At 35.4% G+C, this 19,360-nt stretch overlaps 1 protein-coding gene across 1 annotated transcript; it reads right to left on the reverse strand.

Annotated features, from left to right (window-relative positions):
• Window positions 1-2,358: 2,358 nt before the first annotated feature.
• On the reverse strand, window positions 2,359-19,321 carry LOC142984084 (RNA polymerase-associated protein Rtf1-like). Its single transcript, XM_076131401.1, has 19 exons — window positions 19,167-19,321; window positions 18,158-18,281; window positions 17,275-17,493; window positions 16,661-16,724; window positions 15,406-15,525; window positions 14,870-15,030; window positions 14,512-14,610; window positions 13,914-14,092; window positions 13,002-13,113; window positions 12,398-12,518; window positions 11,922-12,027; window positions 11,335-11,466; window positions 10,659-10,787; window positions 10,212-10,324; window positions 9,472-9,640; window positions 9,066-9,161; window positions 8,572-8,667; window positions 8,027-8,138; window positions 2,359-7,475 (listed from the first exon to the last, which is right to left on the reverse strand). Exons 1-19 carry the CDS (start codon window positions 19,233-19,235, stop codon window positions 7,369-7,371), a joined length of 2,328 nt encoding a protein of 775 aa, XP_075987516.1. The 5' UTR covers window positions 19,236-19,321; the 3' UTR covers window positions 2,359-7,368.
• Window positions 19,322-19,360: the final 39 nt, after the last annotated feature.

Consider the following 19,360-nt stretch of genomic DNA (forward strand, 5'->3'; position numbering starts at 1 on the left):
AAATAAACACTTTTTATCCCTTGGAATTTTTTGATTAAATCAACCGTTCGCCGACAAAATCAAAATGAAACTCCAAAAACGGAGTTTTTGGCAAACCGTATTTAATAGATAAACTACCGCTAAATAGACGTCAGAAATCGGGCATGAAAGTCGTATTAATAAACAATTAACAAATAATTTCTAGCAGATTTGATGGGCAGTTTCGACGAACGATGATTTTACATTAAAAACATGTACGTATTACGTTTATTATTGCGGATAAAAAATATTTAATAGTTTCACTATAAGTAACTCTTATTAAGAAGTGAATTATGTTTGAGATAAAACATTGGTTTCAATGACGAAATTAAAGTCAATTCATTGAAATGTTGATAAAAACTGGCTTAATAGATAGATATGTAAAAAATGATGATTTCTATTTATGTCAAGATAAGTTACCCCCGGTTTTGTGCACATTTAGCGGTAGTTTATCTGTTCAATAGCGTTTTTATGAGTTTAAACACTATTAATAGATAAACTACCGCTAAATGTGCCTCAGAAACCGGGAGTTAATTGTGTAGATATTTACAGTAGAAGTGTCTCATGGAAAACTATAGTTAACTATCAAAATTGTAAACCGTATTGTGTAAAATAAAATACGCAATTCGTTTAAAGTGCTACATCAAATTGTGATAATAGTCGTTTCATTTGTTTGTAAAACAATCTTGTATTTTAGGACTTGTGAATGGTTTTGTTTTTCTAAAGATTTATGTTATCGGAATGTTCTTTTTATTAGAATAAGTAGTAAATAAATCGAATTTGGGGTAATATCATGATTAGCCGGGAACTGACTGAGCGAGCGACCTCGCGAGGCAATACCTCGGTCCCGCTCATTTCGATCTGAAAGAAAAGAGACCTAGATATTGCTTCGCGAGGCTGCTCGGTCATTCAGTACGCGGCTAATTACTAATAAAGTTAAGTTAGCCCAAACTCAATAGATTTACTCGTAATGTCAACATTGCCTGCAGACTTCATGGGCAAGGTTGTCACGCCGAGGTAAAGTTGCCAAGCTTTAAGATAGGTATTCTTATAACATCATATTAAAATAACATTGATCCGTGTAGAAATCATTCGTGATTTCTTACTCACATTAATGTTTTACAATCAAAATAAACTATCTACTGTAAAAAACCAAATTAAATTGACGTATATACTGTATATTACATAAGTTGCTTATGTGCCTATATTTTAATAATTGTATTTACTTTCGAAGCGGCGGTAGCGCAATGGTTAAGATGATCGACACGCGATCGTAAGGTCTCGGGTTTGATATAAACCATTGCACTACCGACGTAAACCCCTAATAGCCTTCAAGATTAGTTGAAGGGGGTAGCAGTATTCCTAGTATTGTGTCATATATAATGCTAGTAATCTTTATTCTAATATAGTTTAAGAAAACATTGTATTTGTACGTAATAAATGATAAAAACTTACTTGTGTATTTTCTTAATCCTTTACTCGACTGTGAAACGTCTCCCAACAAAATCCACTCAGAAGTCCGTTGCACAACAAAACACACTTATATGTTTAAAACATGCACTTTTTTCCATCACTATTTAATTTTATAGTTTGCACTTAAGAGTTATCAGGTTAGTATCCCGAGTTGAACAAAATCAAAAAAGTTTTTGTTTAAGGCGTGCGTGTTCCACCGGGCTATGATAATGGACTGAACATAATGAGGGTACCTGTATATTGTAAACATGACACACTAGATATAATCAAACGGTAGGGTAGTTTGAAATTAAAGTAGTGGGTAGATGGATAATTATATAACAAATTAAACTATCTATATAAAAATGAATCACCGAAATGTATGCACGCATGACTTTTGGACAACTAAATGGGATAATTCTTTTTTTGATGTTTGTTACTGCCGAAACAAGGTTTGTAATGGAAACCATAACCACGGTAATGGAATTAACAGGATGAAATTGTACTATATCTGGATGAAGTCGGGCCAGTCCACTAGTCTACGTCAAATAAATCACCGAAGTAAGGTCAATTTGGGTAACTTTGATCATTTGGGTAGCATTAGCAGTGGGAATATGAACTAGTTTCGATTATTTTTTCATAAGAAACCACACAACTGATAAAGGTTTATTTTAGTTTTGCAAACTTTTATCAATTGTGTTGTTAGTTACCCAAGTTGACTGTAATCTAAATTTGATGTTTTTTAAAATATGTTGTACTGTTAGGAAAAGGTTTGTATGGGATCGATTGGATCAAAATTTCCACGAGAATGGAATCAACGGGATAAACTTATACTATACCAGGACGAAGTAGGGCATGTCCGCTAGAAAGAAATATAATAAAACCATAGTCGTTTTATGAAATTTAATCAAGCATTTCGCTTCAATTTACAATGTATTAAGTAATAACCATAATCATTTGTTCATAGTCAAAATAAATAAAACTTAACATCGTGTAACAATAACGATGTACGCTTACTTCCTTCACTTGTATTGGATGTGCAATTTAGAAAACCATCACATAGGGGCCTCTTAGACTGGCTAAACTTATATTACTGTCGGGACTTTTAGTACGGCAATATTTATATCAACAAAACCGACTCGAAACAATTAGGTACTTTACTTGTTCAGCTTGAGCCGACCAGCGAGCTTATCACGTATCTCAGTTGACAGCTAGTATATGTCAAATCGATAGTCACTATTCAGTACATTGCTGCTTTGAAGTAACATGTTAATCACAATGTTCTAAGGGAGAAAACAATGTACAGCGTAGTGGCTTTCAAATAGTTGTCAAATGAGATACGTGATAGCCTCCCTAGAGTTCAAAATTCAGAACATTCAGCGAAATGCGAATAGCCAGCTTACAACACACTCTATCGCACGTTCTTAGGACAGGATTATGTGCGAGAAAGCAGTGCGCTCTTTGCTCGCGATTTTCTTCACGGGTTTGACAGATGAGCACGCACTCTTTCAGGCGCTATTGTTGTTTCATGCGAGATAGAGTGTGTCGCCGTAGCTGTATATCGGCTAGGAGGACATTATGTAAAGGTGGCTAATTAATTCGCCCTTTCTGTAAAAGGTCTTAGGCATGGAACGCCACGATGTTTTCCTTCAATATGAAGCTTCAAAGATACTTCAATACCTAGACATTTTGTTAACTAGTTCTTGTAGATTTATTTATTTTATTAAACCATCTCTTCATCAGGCGGTAAATTCACTAAACTTGAAAGAGTGTCCGTGATTTGATTGTCTAAATTGCATACCCACACGTGTACAGTATAAAAAATCGCTAGAGAAACCTAGCCTAACCATGCATTTAAAATTACTAACGCAATTATTGCTTACTGTGCGAATAGGTACATTGCGTTTCGTAAAAATATAGTCTTTTTATTATCTAAATTTATTAAATACACATTTTTTTTATTGCTTTTTGCAATTTTCTGATATACAGTGAAAGGAATACTAAGCTATTGTTATTATATCGTTGGAGTATTATTTCGAGTTGTTCAAGCCAAGGGCTTAAGGCCGAATGCAGGAACGTCCAATCTTAAAAGACTGTCTTACTAATAAACGTCGTATAAACCTTGAATAGTTATAGAGTGTTTTGTTACTTTCAATCAATTTTGATATGAGTGAAAAAGACAAAACATTGCAACTAATCAGAGCTTATACGACGTTTATTAATATCACAGTATTTCTTAACCAGAGCTGTTATTGATCTCCGTAAATGTATCCGAAACCGATAAACCGTTCTTAGTATATTCGGATTCGAAACTTAAGCAATAGCAACTATTCTTTTAAGATAAGCTTGTCAGACGGAATTTTGTCAATATTTATACATCTGCACTTTACCTAGCAGATATGATATCTAGCACTTATTCATAAGGCAAAATTTGGGCCATATATGGTATAATTCTTAAGTATCATGTTGTTTATGTCACATTGACGCGTTTCGTAGCGCCAGAAATACTTTTAAACATCATTTAAAATTGTTCTATTTCTGCATTCGGCCGTTTTACAATAGGCAATGCTTAAGAGGTACTGAATGGTCACCCATCTTGAAGTTGACCGTAGTAAAGTTCCTTAACCCACTGATCGTCTACAAATCAGAATGTAACGATTTTTATTACAATTTGGTTTAATCACAAAATAATGAAAAATACTTTATAAAAGCTTTTATTATTATTTTTATAAAAGTCATCATATTTTGTACAATTATAAAAGAAACAAATAGCATGGATATATTTAAACAACTTTTACGTACCCTGCAAAGCACGTAACAATATCATCAAGAGCTGTTTTGAGTCAAACTTTCAAAAGTACATACGTGTTTTTTGAGATGATTTTTCCGCTATTTTTTTCACGTACCCTCCAAAGCACTTACTCCAGCGATATAATAAACAAGAGCAACAATAAATAAGTAACAACTACTTACATTAATTAAGGCTAGAGGCTTACGCCGAGGTAATTATTTATAACCTAACAATATTATAACCTAGGTATTACAGAAATGGAGAGTGTAACATTAAATGTATAGATTCTTTAAACAAAATCTATGAAAGGCTATCTTTTGAAAATTGCTGCGAAATATCATCGAAATCGATTTATCATTTGGTTAGTGGTCAACCTAGTGTCAAAGTTGTTGAAGCCGCCCGAATACCTTAGACATGGCTTAACGGCTGTTATCGTAGTAGATAACAACGGGGACCGACTTTTAACGTGCCCTCTGAAGCACGGAGACGCCCCGTACAAATACCACTATGCGGTCACCCATATATGGAATGACCGCGCCAAGAGTTGCTTAACCCACAGATCGTTAACCGACCGGTGAGCGCAACTGGTTATAGGCGCCTCACAATTCAGTAAGTGTCATAATATAGAAATTTCTTTCTTTACAAATGGATCTCAAATATTTGTCACGTATGGGACTTGAACCGACGTCTCTCTGCATCATCTAGATCGGCTAAGAGGGCATTTATTTAATTTCATCACGCCTTCCTGTGAGGGTAAGGCAGAGACCAAACAACGTCACTAGCTACAATTTCAACTAAACAAACTCAAAATAAAAGATTTGAGTGTATAATTTACTAACGATCCCAGTAAAATAACTTTTTTTAAGCCCGGGTGAAACCGGGACAGTGTTTTAGAAAATATTCTAGTAAGCAGTATTATCTATTAAATATGTCCGTCCCTTTACCTCTCGCAACACTCTATATATGATAAAAAGAGACAAATATATTTTAATACCGCTTTTAATATTAATTTACACTCTCCATTTATTTAGGTACTTTTAACTTGACTTCAATTTTACCCGATTATTGTTAAAAAACCTATACTCGAAATACGTTATTATTTCTTTTTATTTTATGTCTTAAAAGACCACTCTCGCACTAAGAATAGCTCTTGTGTCGCAGGGACTTTTCAAACATACAAACAACGGATACAAAGTACAATCAGACCCGAAACAACATTTCCTCCGTGTAGGAATCGAATTCACGATCTCTGGCCACAATGGTAGTGCCATAATGACAACCTTAACCACTACGCCACGGAGTCCGTTATCTAATATCATTTAAAGGAATTAATGAGATATTTACTTTAGTTTGGGAAACTTGTGCCGAAACATCAAGAAACACGGTAAGAATCTACTACTATTTAGAATATCCCAAAAGAAATTGGGAATACCCAATAGCAGTCTGCCCGACTCTAACATCTTACTATAGAATAAAACTTTTTCAAGCAAGTAGCCAAACCGAGAATCAAACCCAGGACTTTATTTATCGAAGATGTTGGCTGATTCTCATTCTCTATATGCTCACAAGATTTCATAAGAATCGGTCAAGCCGTTTCGGAGGAATACGGGAACGAACATTGTTACACGAGAATTTTATAAGATAATCGGATAAAATTTAAGTAATTTGTCATAATAATATTATGTATATAAAGCTTTGCACATAACAAATTGGGCTACACGCGACCGGAGTAATTAACTACTTATATATCAAATTAACTTGAATATAACCAGTAGATTAGTTGCGGATATCATAACAACTTTAACTGAAGCTTATTTTAGTGTTACTTTACTTGGTTATTTTTATTTTTATCAGAACCGTACATTTAGACCCGAGGTTGTAAAATTCAAAATTCAAACATTTTTCAACCCATAGAGGGCTATTTTTGGAAGAAAGGCAATCAAAATTCATCGATTTCTTTACAAAATTTTATCAATTTGTGTTTAGCTATTTAGACCAGGTAATGGTCCATAAATTACGTGAGGTGTTTTTATTTTATTTTCTGAAATACACACATATAACCAAGTATAGTAACATATAACTTGCAATACAAAAAAATACATTAAATTATTTAGAAAAAATGCGTTTTATCACTTTAATAATTAATAACAATTTCTTATTTATTGCATGAACTATACCAATTGTGTGCCAATCACGATATATCTATACCAATTAATATAATATTCTAGCGTTTAATTGTGGCAACATTGACTGTTTTGTGGAGTATGGCAACACTGGAAACATCGTGATAGAATATTATTTGTGATGATTCTAGCATGATTTTTGAGCACGTGCCAGTTAACTTTGTGTGCCTGAATATAGCTGCGAAAAAACAAAAATCAAGTGCGAGGTGCACTCGCGCTGGATTTATTCTATACCTTTATCAATAAAACCTTCAATTAATCATGTCTTTCACGGAAAAATACCTGCCGAACGCATTAAAATTCAGTGCTATAGTCCAACAAATTAGTAAATTGTTCGCGTTAATTCCCGTATTCTATTATACATTAAACATGCAACGCGAGAGTTTAAAAGTCATGAACTTAGTAAAGAGTTTGTATGCACGATGTGTTAAGATTTTAATTAGAAATTCTGTGTATTTCAGAAAAGAAGTAGCTGTATAATACATCTGCATAAGCCTGCGAGTCACTAATATTCTTAATTCTGAATTTAGTATCAATTATTTAGTCGCCAACCTTGCATTAAACGCTCTGTACTAAATTGTTTAACTATTAAAGTGTTTATAACTAAATTCATTCAAAGTCAAATATGTTGTATTTCACTTCTAACAAGTATTTAAAATCGTCATAGTATTTTAAATCTACTATACTCTTAAAATAAGATGTTTATTTGCAGGCAGTGGCCTGAAATATGATTTGAATTGAGTTCAATCTATTGGAAATGTCTCTAAAACCTTCTACATAGAGTTTTATAGCTATATTCACAGACACAAAGTTACCTGGCACGTGTTAATATCAGAGTGGTAGTCGCCTACTGACGTCACAATTGCCACAACGTCCAGTCCCCGGTCACGAGCACTCAATCTGTTTGTGTGTGTTGTACAACACTCATATGAGCCCGTGGCGTTTCTTGTATTCTTCTAAGTTTAATGAACGCTTCGGGCCCGTCTCTTTCACTTTTGTCGCTACTTGTTTCGGTTGCGATGATACGGATTCTGAAAAGAAAATAGTATTTGTAGGGAAGACTATAAAATATCCTGTAAATAAGGTTTCTTATAAGGAGCCAAGCTTAGTTATTTATATCCAAGTGGCAAATCTAGATGATAATATATTGCAAAACAAAGCAGACGCCGTCAGTGGTCGTTGGTTCATCCCGATTGTTTAATATTTAAAATTTCTTATTGTAACCTCGCTCCAAGTAAATATATAGGCAGCATAAGAAAGGACATAGGGTACGTTCGTATTAAAGCAGAGTGGAGTGTAGCGGAATGTAAATGCACTAATGATAAATAGCTAAAATAGCACTTCCACATTTGTCATGTTTGTTTCCTGGTGCTAATAAAGTGACATCACTTTGCTTTAAAGTCGTTTCTTTAGCAAGTTACGTAGATGGCGTGACGATCGAACGGAATTTGCGGGTCCATCGTGACGAATTATTGCACATTAAGGTTTGAAGGAAAGAGGGAAAGCCTTTGCCCAGCAGGGGGCACATAAAGGGCTAATAAAGAAAATAAAATAAAGCTACAGTAGTAAGATGTGTACTGACTGGCGATGGGCAGGTCGAGCTCGATGTTGATGTCGAAGTCGTGCAGCGAGTACAGGCTGCTGCTGTCGCCGCGGGGACGAGGGGCCGCTGCTGCTGCCGCCGCCTGGGACGCCTGACGACAGACATACATACATACAAAATGTCACTTACAAAAATGATAAAAAACGTCGTTAAAATCGGTGATGTCTTGCAAAAAAAGTACTTGTAACCAGCGGTCCTGTATGACAACATGTATGGATGTGAATAACACAAGGAGATTTTGTAAGGATCGTACCAAGTGGGGTTTTTTGGTATCTGAATAACCTTGTGAGAAGTCGTGATTTCATGTAATAGATATATCGCCCGTTCAGTAGATTTTAAGTTCATTGCAAACAGAAAAGCGGACATGGCGAGGTGCCTTATTTTCTAATACGTAGTGATATAAATTGTATTTTTAACAAAGGTAAGAATTTAAATGATCCTGGTTCCTTAAACATAATTTAAAAAAAATTACATGTCTAAACTTAATCATTTTTTGTAAAATGTAAAAAACTGAGTGCACATACCGCAAGTCTTTCTCTCTCCTCTCTTTCATGTGCCGCCTTCTCTTCTTCCTCTCTTATCTTCTGTTCTTCTTCGTCTTCTTGCTGACCTATTAGCTCCTGCAAACAAAATTACAACATTTAAAATTTACAGGGTACAAAATGACAGCCGGGAAACACAATTTAATATGCCTTCCGAAACACGGAGTTAACTCTATATGTCTAACCCCCGGTTTCTGAGTACATTTAGCGGTAGTTCATCGTTTTTTTATATGAGTTTAAACGCTACTGAATAGATAAACTACCGCTATATGTACCTCAGAAATCGGGGGTAAGATGGTCACCCATCCACAGAACAACCTCAGCAAAGGTAGCTTAGCTTAACCTCAGAGATAGATCCGTGAGACTGTTAGCCACGAGCTCCACTTGAGAAATTGTTAAGTAAAATAAACAGTCATTTAAATGACCGTCGTAGTGACATTTAAAAATTAAATTCAATGAATAATGTAAGTACTTACATTAGCTTTCTGATTCTGTGATTTGAAGTTCATGACAGGTTTTGTGCTCCGCCTCGTGAACGGGTCGTCTGCCTTCTTGCCTTTCATCGCTTTCACCTAAAACAAACGATAAATAACATTATAGAGATATATCTTTGCTACTGTAAAGAGAAGATAAAGATACTCTCATGAAACAAGAACACATTTTAGTATAGAATTACGACGTAATGACGACACTATGTCATATTTTCGTTAGTATCAATTAGTGTCTAATAAAATGTTTCACTCTGTAATAATTACAATTTTAACATTATTTACGAAAAAAGCTACATAGTCTGAGCATTTTAGATGAACCTTTTACGAGTACGAGTTTAATATTTTTTCGTTAAGCAAGTCAACTACCCAATTTAAGAGTAAGTGTGTTTACCTCTTCCATGATAGCTTTCTCAGCGGTTTCGACGTTAAGCTTCCTGTTTCTATTGTTGATGTATGAGATACTCTGTATGGAGGATGTTCGGGTCTTGTCGAGCTGACTGGCGCGCTCCTCCAACTCCTGGATCTTGGCGTTCAGCTCCATCGCTGTTTCGTCGTCACCTCTGTACATAGAAAACAATTTGTATTAAAAAACAAAGTTAATTTTGCACAATTTTCTTTTGGAAGTTAGGCCACCAGGCTTACTCCTGACAGTAAGGTTAATTTGGGTAACTTTGAATCATTTGGGTATTTTTTTCATATCGAAAAAAATAATCGAAACTAGTTCAAATTCCCACTGTCAATGTTACCCAAACGATTCAAAGTTACCCAGGTTGACTGTAAATGAAAATAATCTACATTCAAACAATCGTATTAGTTTTATTTTAAACCCGTGTTTGATAAAACTACGATTTGATATTTGTTCGAACTAATCGAATTTGATTTTCGACTCGATACTATCAGGAGTAAGCCTGCGAATTACTTACAATTACTAATTTAGAACATTTTCAATTACGAGAAGTCTTTTTCCAGGATATTTTAATAAAATTAACATGCATAATATCACGCCTGTTATACCCGAAGGTGTACGAAAGACACCCATTTGATTAAAAATAATGTTAGTTCCATGTTTGTACAAGGCGAGACTATGACCATATGTACGGTTTGTAATGAAATAATGTTAATTTCAATTACCTTAATTGTGCTACATCTCTCTCCTTCATGAGTTGTGTTTTCTTCATCGCGTAGTTGGTGGGATGTGATCGGAAACGTTCCTTTTCCGCTACTATTTTTTCTATATCCTCTTCCTGTTGCATAAAAATATATATTTAGACGTGATGTTTGTTAGTTTGTCAATATTTTGTGTGTAAAGTTGTTTCGCTTAAATTTGACAGAGTATTAGATGTTATAGAAAGTATTATGATCTCGTAAAAAAAACTAAATTCATACCCGTTTTCCCCTTTGCCTACCCATATACGAAAAGAAGGCGTGATTTAATGAATTAATGTATTTATTTCTCTATAAGTTTTCCCCTTCCGGGTATAAAACCTTAAAAAAAAGCGCGTTAGAGTCCCGGGCATAAAAGAAAACAAAAAATATCTATAAATATTACCTATATCTCAAAATAAATGTAAAGTTTACCTTAAACTCATACATAAGCGCCTCTTTAACTTCAGTGATCTTGTTCCTCACAAACTCCATGGTGGGAGGCTTCTTGCCCGCGTCCTTTATCGCTTTGTGCCATTTCTGAAACTCGCTCTCTGTGAATTCCTGAAAACATTACAAATATATTAATATTGATGTTTGAATGATTTAAAATTGTATTTATATAACAATATGATCCATCCTCTCCCATTTAAAAAAAGAGTTTTAATTCAATTGATTGTATTAAGAACTCATTTATGCATTTTAGAGGTACCATCCGGTATTGGATGCTGCCTCGGTAAATTAGGCAGACGGTAATCTTTTCATCATTCTATGTGAAATATCAATAAAATTTACCCATAAGTAATGGCAATTTAAATTGTTTATTTTCACGGCTAAATCTATTTGTATAAAATTTTACGACGATAGATAGTATCCCAAAAGAACATTTTCTGTCATAGATTAACAGAAATATGAACCGTGTGGTCATGTAGAGCCGCAGACCTACACTACACTCGGGCCATTACAAACGTGCGAACTACGTCATGATTAAAATAATCATTGAATGCGACATTGTGTGAGTGCGAGCGAGAGAGCGCGACAAAATAACATGACATAGTTCGTACGTTTGTAATGGCCCAGTTATAATCACAAAATAGTAATGTATTCTCACCTGATTGCTAACAAACTCAAGTCGGAACACTCTGTCCTGCGTGCCGTGCCGCAGCTTGAGTCCCTTGTTGGTCCTGGTGTTGCCCAGGTTGTACACCTTCGCTGTTTCGTACACGTCGATGATCTCTGCTACCTGACAAATAAACACACAAATAAATTATATATAAGGATAGTTTTGTGATCAACTTTTCATACGATACTGTAATAAAAATGTTACCGAAGCAAAAACTTTTTTTTTATAAAATTATAATTTTAGGGCTAGTTTCACAGCTTGTGGTTCAATGGTTATGATTAGGTGTCTGATATATTATGCTACACATAAAGTGACAGCAAATATCTAGCGACGAAATATTAACGTTATTAAAACGATAATTATTTTGCAATTATTGCATTTAAGTGACAATATTTGTTAAAAAAAATGTTTCAGTAGTTTAATACTGTATTTTTATCTCGGTTTGAAAAATCGACAGTTAGTCGGTTTCGTACTTTCACCGACCCGGGAAACGAACCCTCGTGATCAGTAGTACCACTTAATCCAGACTACCTTATTTTAGAATATTAGTAGTTCTATATAAACAAATATCTTACCCTGTAGACCGGGTTGCCATTATTATTTCCTATGCCGATCCTCACGAAGCAGCCGTTGACGACCCGCGAGAAGAACGGTAGATGTACTAACCGTTCTAGTTTAAACCTAAAATACAAATACAACATACATAATATATAGTTACTAATATTTATAAAACCGGCCAAGTGCGAGTCGGACTCGCGCAAGTAGGGTACCGTACCAAGAAAAAAATTCGAAAAAATCACGTTTATTGTATGAGGAACTACTTATTTTTTTATAATTTTTAGTATTTGATGTTAGAGAGGGAACGGAAATACATATTTGAGCTTCCTAGCTATCACAGACAGACGGCGGAGGCTTAGTAGTAAGACTAATAAGGTTTCGTTTTTACCCTTTGGATACGGAACTCTAAAACAGGTGTTAAACAAATGTTTGTCAATCTTGTCCTTAATACTATAAAACCCGTGGTTTATGGAAAATTGTATCGTGAGTTTACCTGCTAAGCCTAAGTTTATTGATTTGATCCTTAGAGTCTGCGTATTTGATCTCGACTTCCTCGCGTTTCTTCTCCTCTTCCTCACCGCCCGATGATGATGAAGATGATGAACTGCGACGACCTGCACACAAAAGATTTAATTTACATACATACATGCATACCACAACTCATATACCTATTATTAAAAACATTCCAAAAGCTATTGAAAGCACTGCCCGATGCGAGAATCGAAACCAAGACTTTGTGATTGACAGCTGCATATATTACCAAAAGGTTTTTTTATTAGAAGCATAATTAGTAGAAAGCGACAGCCGTCAATTTGCAATTGATCTGCACAGTTGATTGAGGCCTAACTCCCAATTGATTACGGGAGGAAACCAATAGCATGATTTTCTACAGTCGATGTTTCTATCAATAGTTTGACATTTAAAATGTATTTAAAAAAATAGTTCCGGCGACACCCGCTGAGGGCGTTGATCAGGATTTCATACAAAAATGGTAGCTAGCCGGTTGTCGGGAGTCAATAGAGGTAGAAATCGCGATACCGTGTCCAGCAGTGGTCCATTACTGTTTTAAATGAACTTTTACTTTATGTATGTGTTACCTTGTGACTTGTTATCATCGGAGTCGGAGCCCGAGTCGTCGGAGTATATGTCTGATGCCTTCAACTTGACGCTCTGTTTGCTTGTGCCGCTGATTATTTCTGTGTCCGCATCCTGTATACATAAAACACATTATTTATTATACAAAATGATGTAAACTTAAGGTTTCTATTCATCAACCACTGTCACTAGTATAGGCACCTGTACCTACCCTATAGTTAATATATTATTGTCATTGTTAACACATAAATTATTTGTTTATATAAAAATAATATTTATTATAATTATAACTTAATTATAATAAATATTATTATTACTAATATGTTATGTGTAAAATTATTTCATTTTAAAGATTTGTATGTCACTTATGACAAAACATAGCGGACTATTTACATGTAAGATCATATATAAAATACCTATGTTTGACAAATAAACAATTTTGACTTGATTTGATTTGATTTGATTTAAACTTATAATTATCTATAGGGTTTGCCTGTGCACCAAAAATACAAAAATCCACTGGTAATATACTAGAAATTAGAGTTGTTAGCTATATTGAGCTATAAACTAGAAATTTTAGGTTTGTTATGAGTGAATTTCCTTAGTCTATCTGCCCAGTTGTGTCCAATTATAATAAGGGGTAACTTGTGGCCACACTTTCCCAACAGTGACAAAATATGCACATTATCACAACAGTAAAAACTTGTACCCACGTTTTCCCAACAACGAAAACTATTGCCTAAATTTGCCCAACAGCGAAAAAATATACCCACGCCTTCCCTATAATAGGAACTTTTAGCCGCAATCACCAAATATTAGCCCACACTTATCTAAATTTTGCCCACACTTGCCCAAAGTTTGCTCACACATTCCCAACAATTGGAATTTTTGGCCACACTTAGCCCACTACTTACATCCTGTTCCTCTTTCTTCTGCTCCTCAAGTTTCCGCTTCTGTTTGATGTGTTCGACCCTCGTAGCCTTGGCGTCTCGCTGGGCTCGGAGCGCCGCCATGGCGTTCTGTCGTTTGTCGTCCACGTTACGTTTGCGTTCCGTCTTCGCACCGAATAGCGGGGAGGCGGAACGTTCGGGGTCTAAGGAAAAGATACCTTCATTTTAGAAATAATAATCTGAGAGTTAAACTTTTGTCTTAGTTATTTTTTGCAAAAATACTATTTTATTAAGGCTACTCAAGAGATTATCTATCAAAAGTCTCTTTGGTTCCAAAATTTCTAACTTGAGTAATTGACTGTAGTACTAAAGAGAACACGTAAAGCCGTCAATTTGTACAACATCTCTCGCCTGTCGTATCCAGTATAACCAAACATATTTTGTACTTTGTCCGCTCTTAAGAGGTAGGTACTTTGAAGGCAATGAAGCCTTCAAAGTACCTATCAACTTTAATAAATGTTTAGTACAGATGTCATCTATATGATAACTGTTACTACATAATGAACGTACGAATTTTTCAAAATAATAATGGCAGGTACTAAAGCCCGTATTGAAAGCTTACCTGTATCTTTAGAATCGTCCATGATTTCACCAGGACTTGGTGGCGGTGGTTCTTTCTCCTTTTCTGGCTCTTTTGGTTCGGGACGCTCAGCTTCAGCTTCTGTTAGATTAAACCAATTTGATTTATTATGTCTATTTCCCTAACCCACAGTTGGCCAGAGTGGTGGACTCAAGGCAAATCCAAAAAAATACACTTAAACATTTTAAATTAACTTTTTACAAGTTCACTTAATTGACGAAAAAAATTGTTGAGCTTTGCTAACTAATTTTTGCGGGACGCGAACCCGAGACCTCGGATTATTATTAACTACCGACAGCTTCACAGAGGCAGTTAGTAAGGAAGATAATCAGTGTAATACCGCGAGCCTCTTTCCTCTCCCTCTCCCGCTCCCTCTGTCGTTGTTCCCGCAGCGCTCGTCTCCGCCTCCTCGCTTCACGTCGTCGCTGTATCTCGCCCGGAGATGCCGAACGTTCCGCCGCTGAACGACGGGCTAGACGGAGCTTGCGTTCTATCTCCCATCTGATCAAACAAAAATTGTGTGAGATACTTATTTACTGATCTCGTGAAAAAGTATTAATAATGTAAGCTTATTTGATTATTTTCGAATATTAAGCCCCTTGTAGATCCGCCGATGATGGATCGAAGGGATTTTGATACTATCAATCGTATTGTAAGTATAAATAACTAGCTGACCCGGCAAATGTTGTTATGCCATATACCTAAATAAAAAAAGTGTCACCTAGGGGTATGAAAAATAGATGTTGGCCGATTCTCAGACCTACTCAATATGTTCACAAAATTTCATGAGAATCGGTCAAGCCGTTTCGGAGGAGTATGGCAACGAAAACTGTGACGCGAGAATTTTATATATTAGATATTATTTCATTAACTTACCTAGTTTTCATGAGATCTCTCCTCTCGATTCGTTTGAATATTTCTTGTTCTCTCTCCTTCTCCGACATAGCGGCCAAGCGCGCCCTGTCATCTTCGTCGCCCATGAGATTTTCGTCGTACCTGCAGAAATATATTCAGTAAGTAATTGATACTAAACTGGTTACTACACTAAAAATCACAATGATATTGATGACAAAATTGTGGCGACAAGATAGTCGAAAAACATTGCATTTTAATTTGATAGTAAAAATATATTTGAATATCAGTTAGTAACTAAATAAAACGGGATTATTCGGAAATAATGCGTCTTGCCCTACGTCCTACATGTTTTGCGATTGCCTCTAGGGACAAAATAGATTTGTTACCAATATAGTTTTCTAATATTTAAGGCCCGTTTAGCAATTTATTATGTGTACTGACCGATTGTTTAAAAATGCCTTAAATTAGTCAAAATAATAAGCTGGACTTAGTAATTTGATGCAGACAAAATCCGCCAAACATACCACCAAGCTTTCTTTGGTGTTTCGTCATAATCAGGTTCGTATTCAATACAAGGGAGTCTTTTTAAAAGTCTGCTTGATAATTACTCACAAATTTCAAGGTCATGATTAAATCTAGTGAAAAACAGTACAAGAGGCCACCGCCACCTATTATTCTAAATAGTTTGTTTGTTGACATTTTACAAATAAAACTTGGATGCAGTCCAAATAGCGTTGCACTGTTTAAAAACCGTGTTGTTTATAATGTTTTTATCAAGATAGTATGTACTTTATCTAAGTGAAGATAGTTTTTAACCGACTTAAAAAAGGAGGACGTGTGTTGTTCAATAATATTATTTATTTAATACTAGCTTTTACCCGCGACTTCGTCCGCCACCTGAATTTTCTCATAAAAAAAGTAGCGTATGTCTTTTCTCGGGTATCAAAATATCTCTATACCAAATTTCATGCAAATTGGTTAAGTAGTTTAGGCGTGATTGAGTAACAGTCAGACAGACAGACAGAGTTACTTTCGCATTTATAATATTAAGTATGGATTTTACGGTTCCAGCTGCACTTACGATACATGACTTTGCTGCCTTCGCCTATTGATACCGTTTGTTTGGGCGACTTAAAATTTCGTCATCGAAAGTTAACAGATCTCCAATATAATTTCTAGTCTAGCGTGCGAACAAAGGAGTGCACGTTCATACGTGCACGCTCGTGCACGTACAGAAGTTACAGTATAGTTGTTAGATAGAGCGATAAAAACTTACCCATCATCAAATTCTTCTTCTGAATCAATTGAGTCATTGTCTGATGAGTGTGATGATACTTCACCTAAAAGTAATTACACTAATTACTAATTGAATTCCAACTTCATCCAGACATAAATGAGTCAAAGTAAGGCTATCTTTTTCCATATGGTACATTCCCAGTAAAGAAAAACATCATGATGAAACCTAGCATGCTGAGACTTGGTTTAATTCATTTTTTGCGAGAATGCAGTCCAACCAGCATTTTCACAACATGGTGGTGACAAGGCCAAACCCCTCCTTCATTTAGGAGAAGACACTTGCCCAGCATTGGGGCAGTAACAGGTACAAAATTATTCCCAGTAGTGCCCTCTAGCATGGTAACTGGGAATTTTCTTCCCAGTTATTACCAGGGTGGTCGATTTTCCAATGTTTCCTTCCAAATAGTGTTAATGGTACACATTTCGAATTTGTTTTGTCATTCATACATAATATGATGCCTCTTTCCCATAGGAGATAGAAACAGAAGAATATACTTCTACATTCACATACTTCATATTTATTGCCTAATTTTGATTTCACATTTTCAGTCTTCAATACACTTTACCTAACGTCCTTACAGTTCAAAAACATACCTTCTTCAGGTTCACTATAAGTATCTTTCTTCTTTCCAGATCCAGCACTGTCAGTGCTCCGTCGACTCTCAGTCTTCTTAGGCTCTGGTTTCTTTCTACTGTCAGCCTCAGAGTGATCGGAGGAAGACTTCCTATTACTCCGAGCCGGAGATTTCTTTTTAGAAGTGTCGCTACGAGCATCGCTTTCTGAATCTGAGCCTGATGATGAGGAAGATTTTGCTGGAAAAGAAATAAGGATTAGTGTTAAACTATTTGTTTATAAGTAGTACTAATCAAAGATAATGAATAAGGCCCCTCGCCCACGGCGACTTGTTATAGCATCGCTTCTAACGCGTGTTAGGCGCCTTCGCAACGCGCTACAGTAGCGATGCCAACGTGCTACTGCAGCGCGACTGTATTGATACAAGCGCGATCGCTTCGGGTGACATCGGGGAGAAAACAATGGGTGTAATACCTAAACTAAAACATGGAATAACTCTACCTAAAATGTCAGTAATGTAAGCAATGTCATACACAAGGCACCTTCAAGTGTTCTCAGAACACAATGAACCTGAGAAGACTGCATTAAGTAAAATTCTAACTATTAAATTGTGTAAAATAAGTGAGTAATAGTCTCAGTTGAGTCTCAAATGAGATCTTATTACAATATAGGAGACCAGTCAGACAAGAAAACTGTTTGGAAATACATAAATGATTTTGATATGTAGGTTGAAATTTGGTATGTAGGTAGCTGAATACTTAGAATAACACAGAGGCTACTTTTTATCCCGGAGTTTCTGAGGGATCAGGATTTACACAGGAAGGGTTTCCACGCGGACAAAGTTGCGGGAGGTCTCTATTGCCTGAATAAATGTGAAAGTGGCCATGGCCACTGTATACTTACAGTTATTCTTCTTATTGTCATCATCATCCCAGTCTGATTCACTGTCTGAGGATTTGCTTTTAGACTTTGCAGGAGGAGGGGAGTCTCCAGTTTTCTTCTTTTTCTTTGTCAAGTTTAGAAATTGCTGGAAAAAAGAATTTTTTTGGTTGTTAACTACTTATTTTGGTAATTATATTTAACTTATCCTGTTTGCACATAATATAATTTCTAGTGTAAGAAATAATTGTTTTTTTTTTAAGTTATAAAGTCACTAGATGTGAAAAAAAAAATTGATTCCTAAACAAAATAATCTCTAATCTTATCTTTTATAATGTCAATAATAAAATATGATTGTAAGGTTTTAAATATTTGGAATCTCCACACACTAAGTAATCAATACATAATTATATATAAGAAACATGTATAGATAAACATACTTTGACATTGTGAGTCCCAAACACCAGAATCTACAAAAATATTTGCCTCTTTTTTAACATAATGGCTGGCAATTACATCTGAATGCTAGTGAAGACCCAAAAGTGAAAGTCTAGATCAAAAATTACATAACCAACCGACAATTCTTGGCTGAACCACTAACAACAGTGGCATGTTTATTTTTTTTTCTCCAAAAACTTATTTGCAATGTTATAAACTCGTCTAAGCGACTTTAAACAAATTATAACAATTTAAATTTTAAATTAGTAGGTCAGGTGTGGCGAAAATAAAGGCGGGAATGTACATTTTCATTCATTTTTACATGACTCACGCCAAAGAGGCCATTAAATGATATTGTAACGTAAACAACAACGATTTCTAAGAACACGATGAGGATTGAATTTTTCGACGATTTTTGGTGTACGAAACATGCTGCATACGTTTGTTTTACAAGTAATGCGCAAAAGATCAATTTAGAACTAAGGGACATTGATCTTGGCCTATTTACGCAGTCAAATTATTGAAGAATGCCGTCAAATCGTTACGTACAGACGTGAACTTATAACCTAAGGATTTTTAAAGAAATATGACTTACAGAGTCCAAATCTGAACACTCGCTGCTGGAGTCGGAATCTATCAGCGGTTTGTTCTTTCTTTTAGCCATTTTGCATTGATATAAAACTGTAAAACGATAATTAAATGCGTCTGCTTGCTTTTTCCTTCTTCACGAAGTCGTCAATCAACCACAGACTAAAAAGAAGAAAACGTTTTTTTCTTCATAAGTTACGT

Source organism: Anticarsia gemmatalis, chromosome 26 (assembly GCF_050436995.1).
Source record: "Anticarsia gemmatalis isolate Benzon Research Colony breed Stoneville strain chromosome 26, ilAntGemm2 primary, whole genome shotgun sequence".
NCBI lineage: Eukaryota > Metazoa > Arthropoda > Insecta > Lepidoptera > Erebidae > Anticarsia > Anticarsia gemmatalis.

Excerpts from the sequence above, each read along its gene's own strand:
- LOC142984084 (XM_076131401.1), bottom strand. The coding sequence starts at position 19,235 with ATGGCTAAAAGAAAGAACAAACCGCTGATAGATTCCGACTCCAGCAGC. Across the intron at positions 11,467-11,921 it reads ATGGCAACCCGGTCTACAGG|GTAGCAGAGATCATCGACGT; the intron begins GTAAGATATTTG and ends TTTATTTGTCAG. Across the intron at positions 10,788-11,334 it reads TTGAGTTTGTTAGCAATCAG|GAATTCACAGAGAGCGAGTT; the intron begins GTGAGAATACAT and ends TAATGTTTTCAG.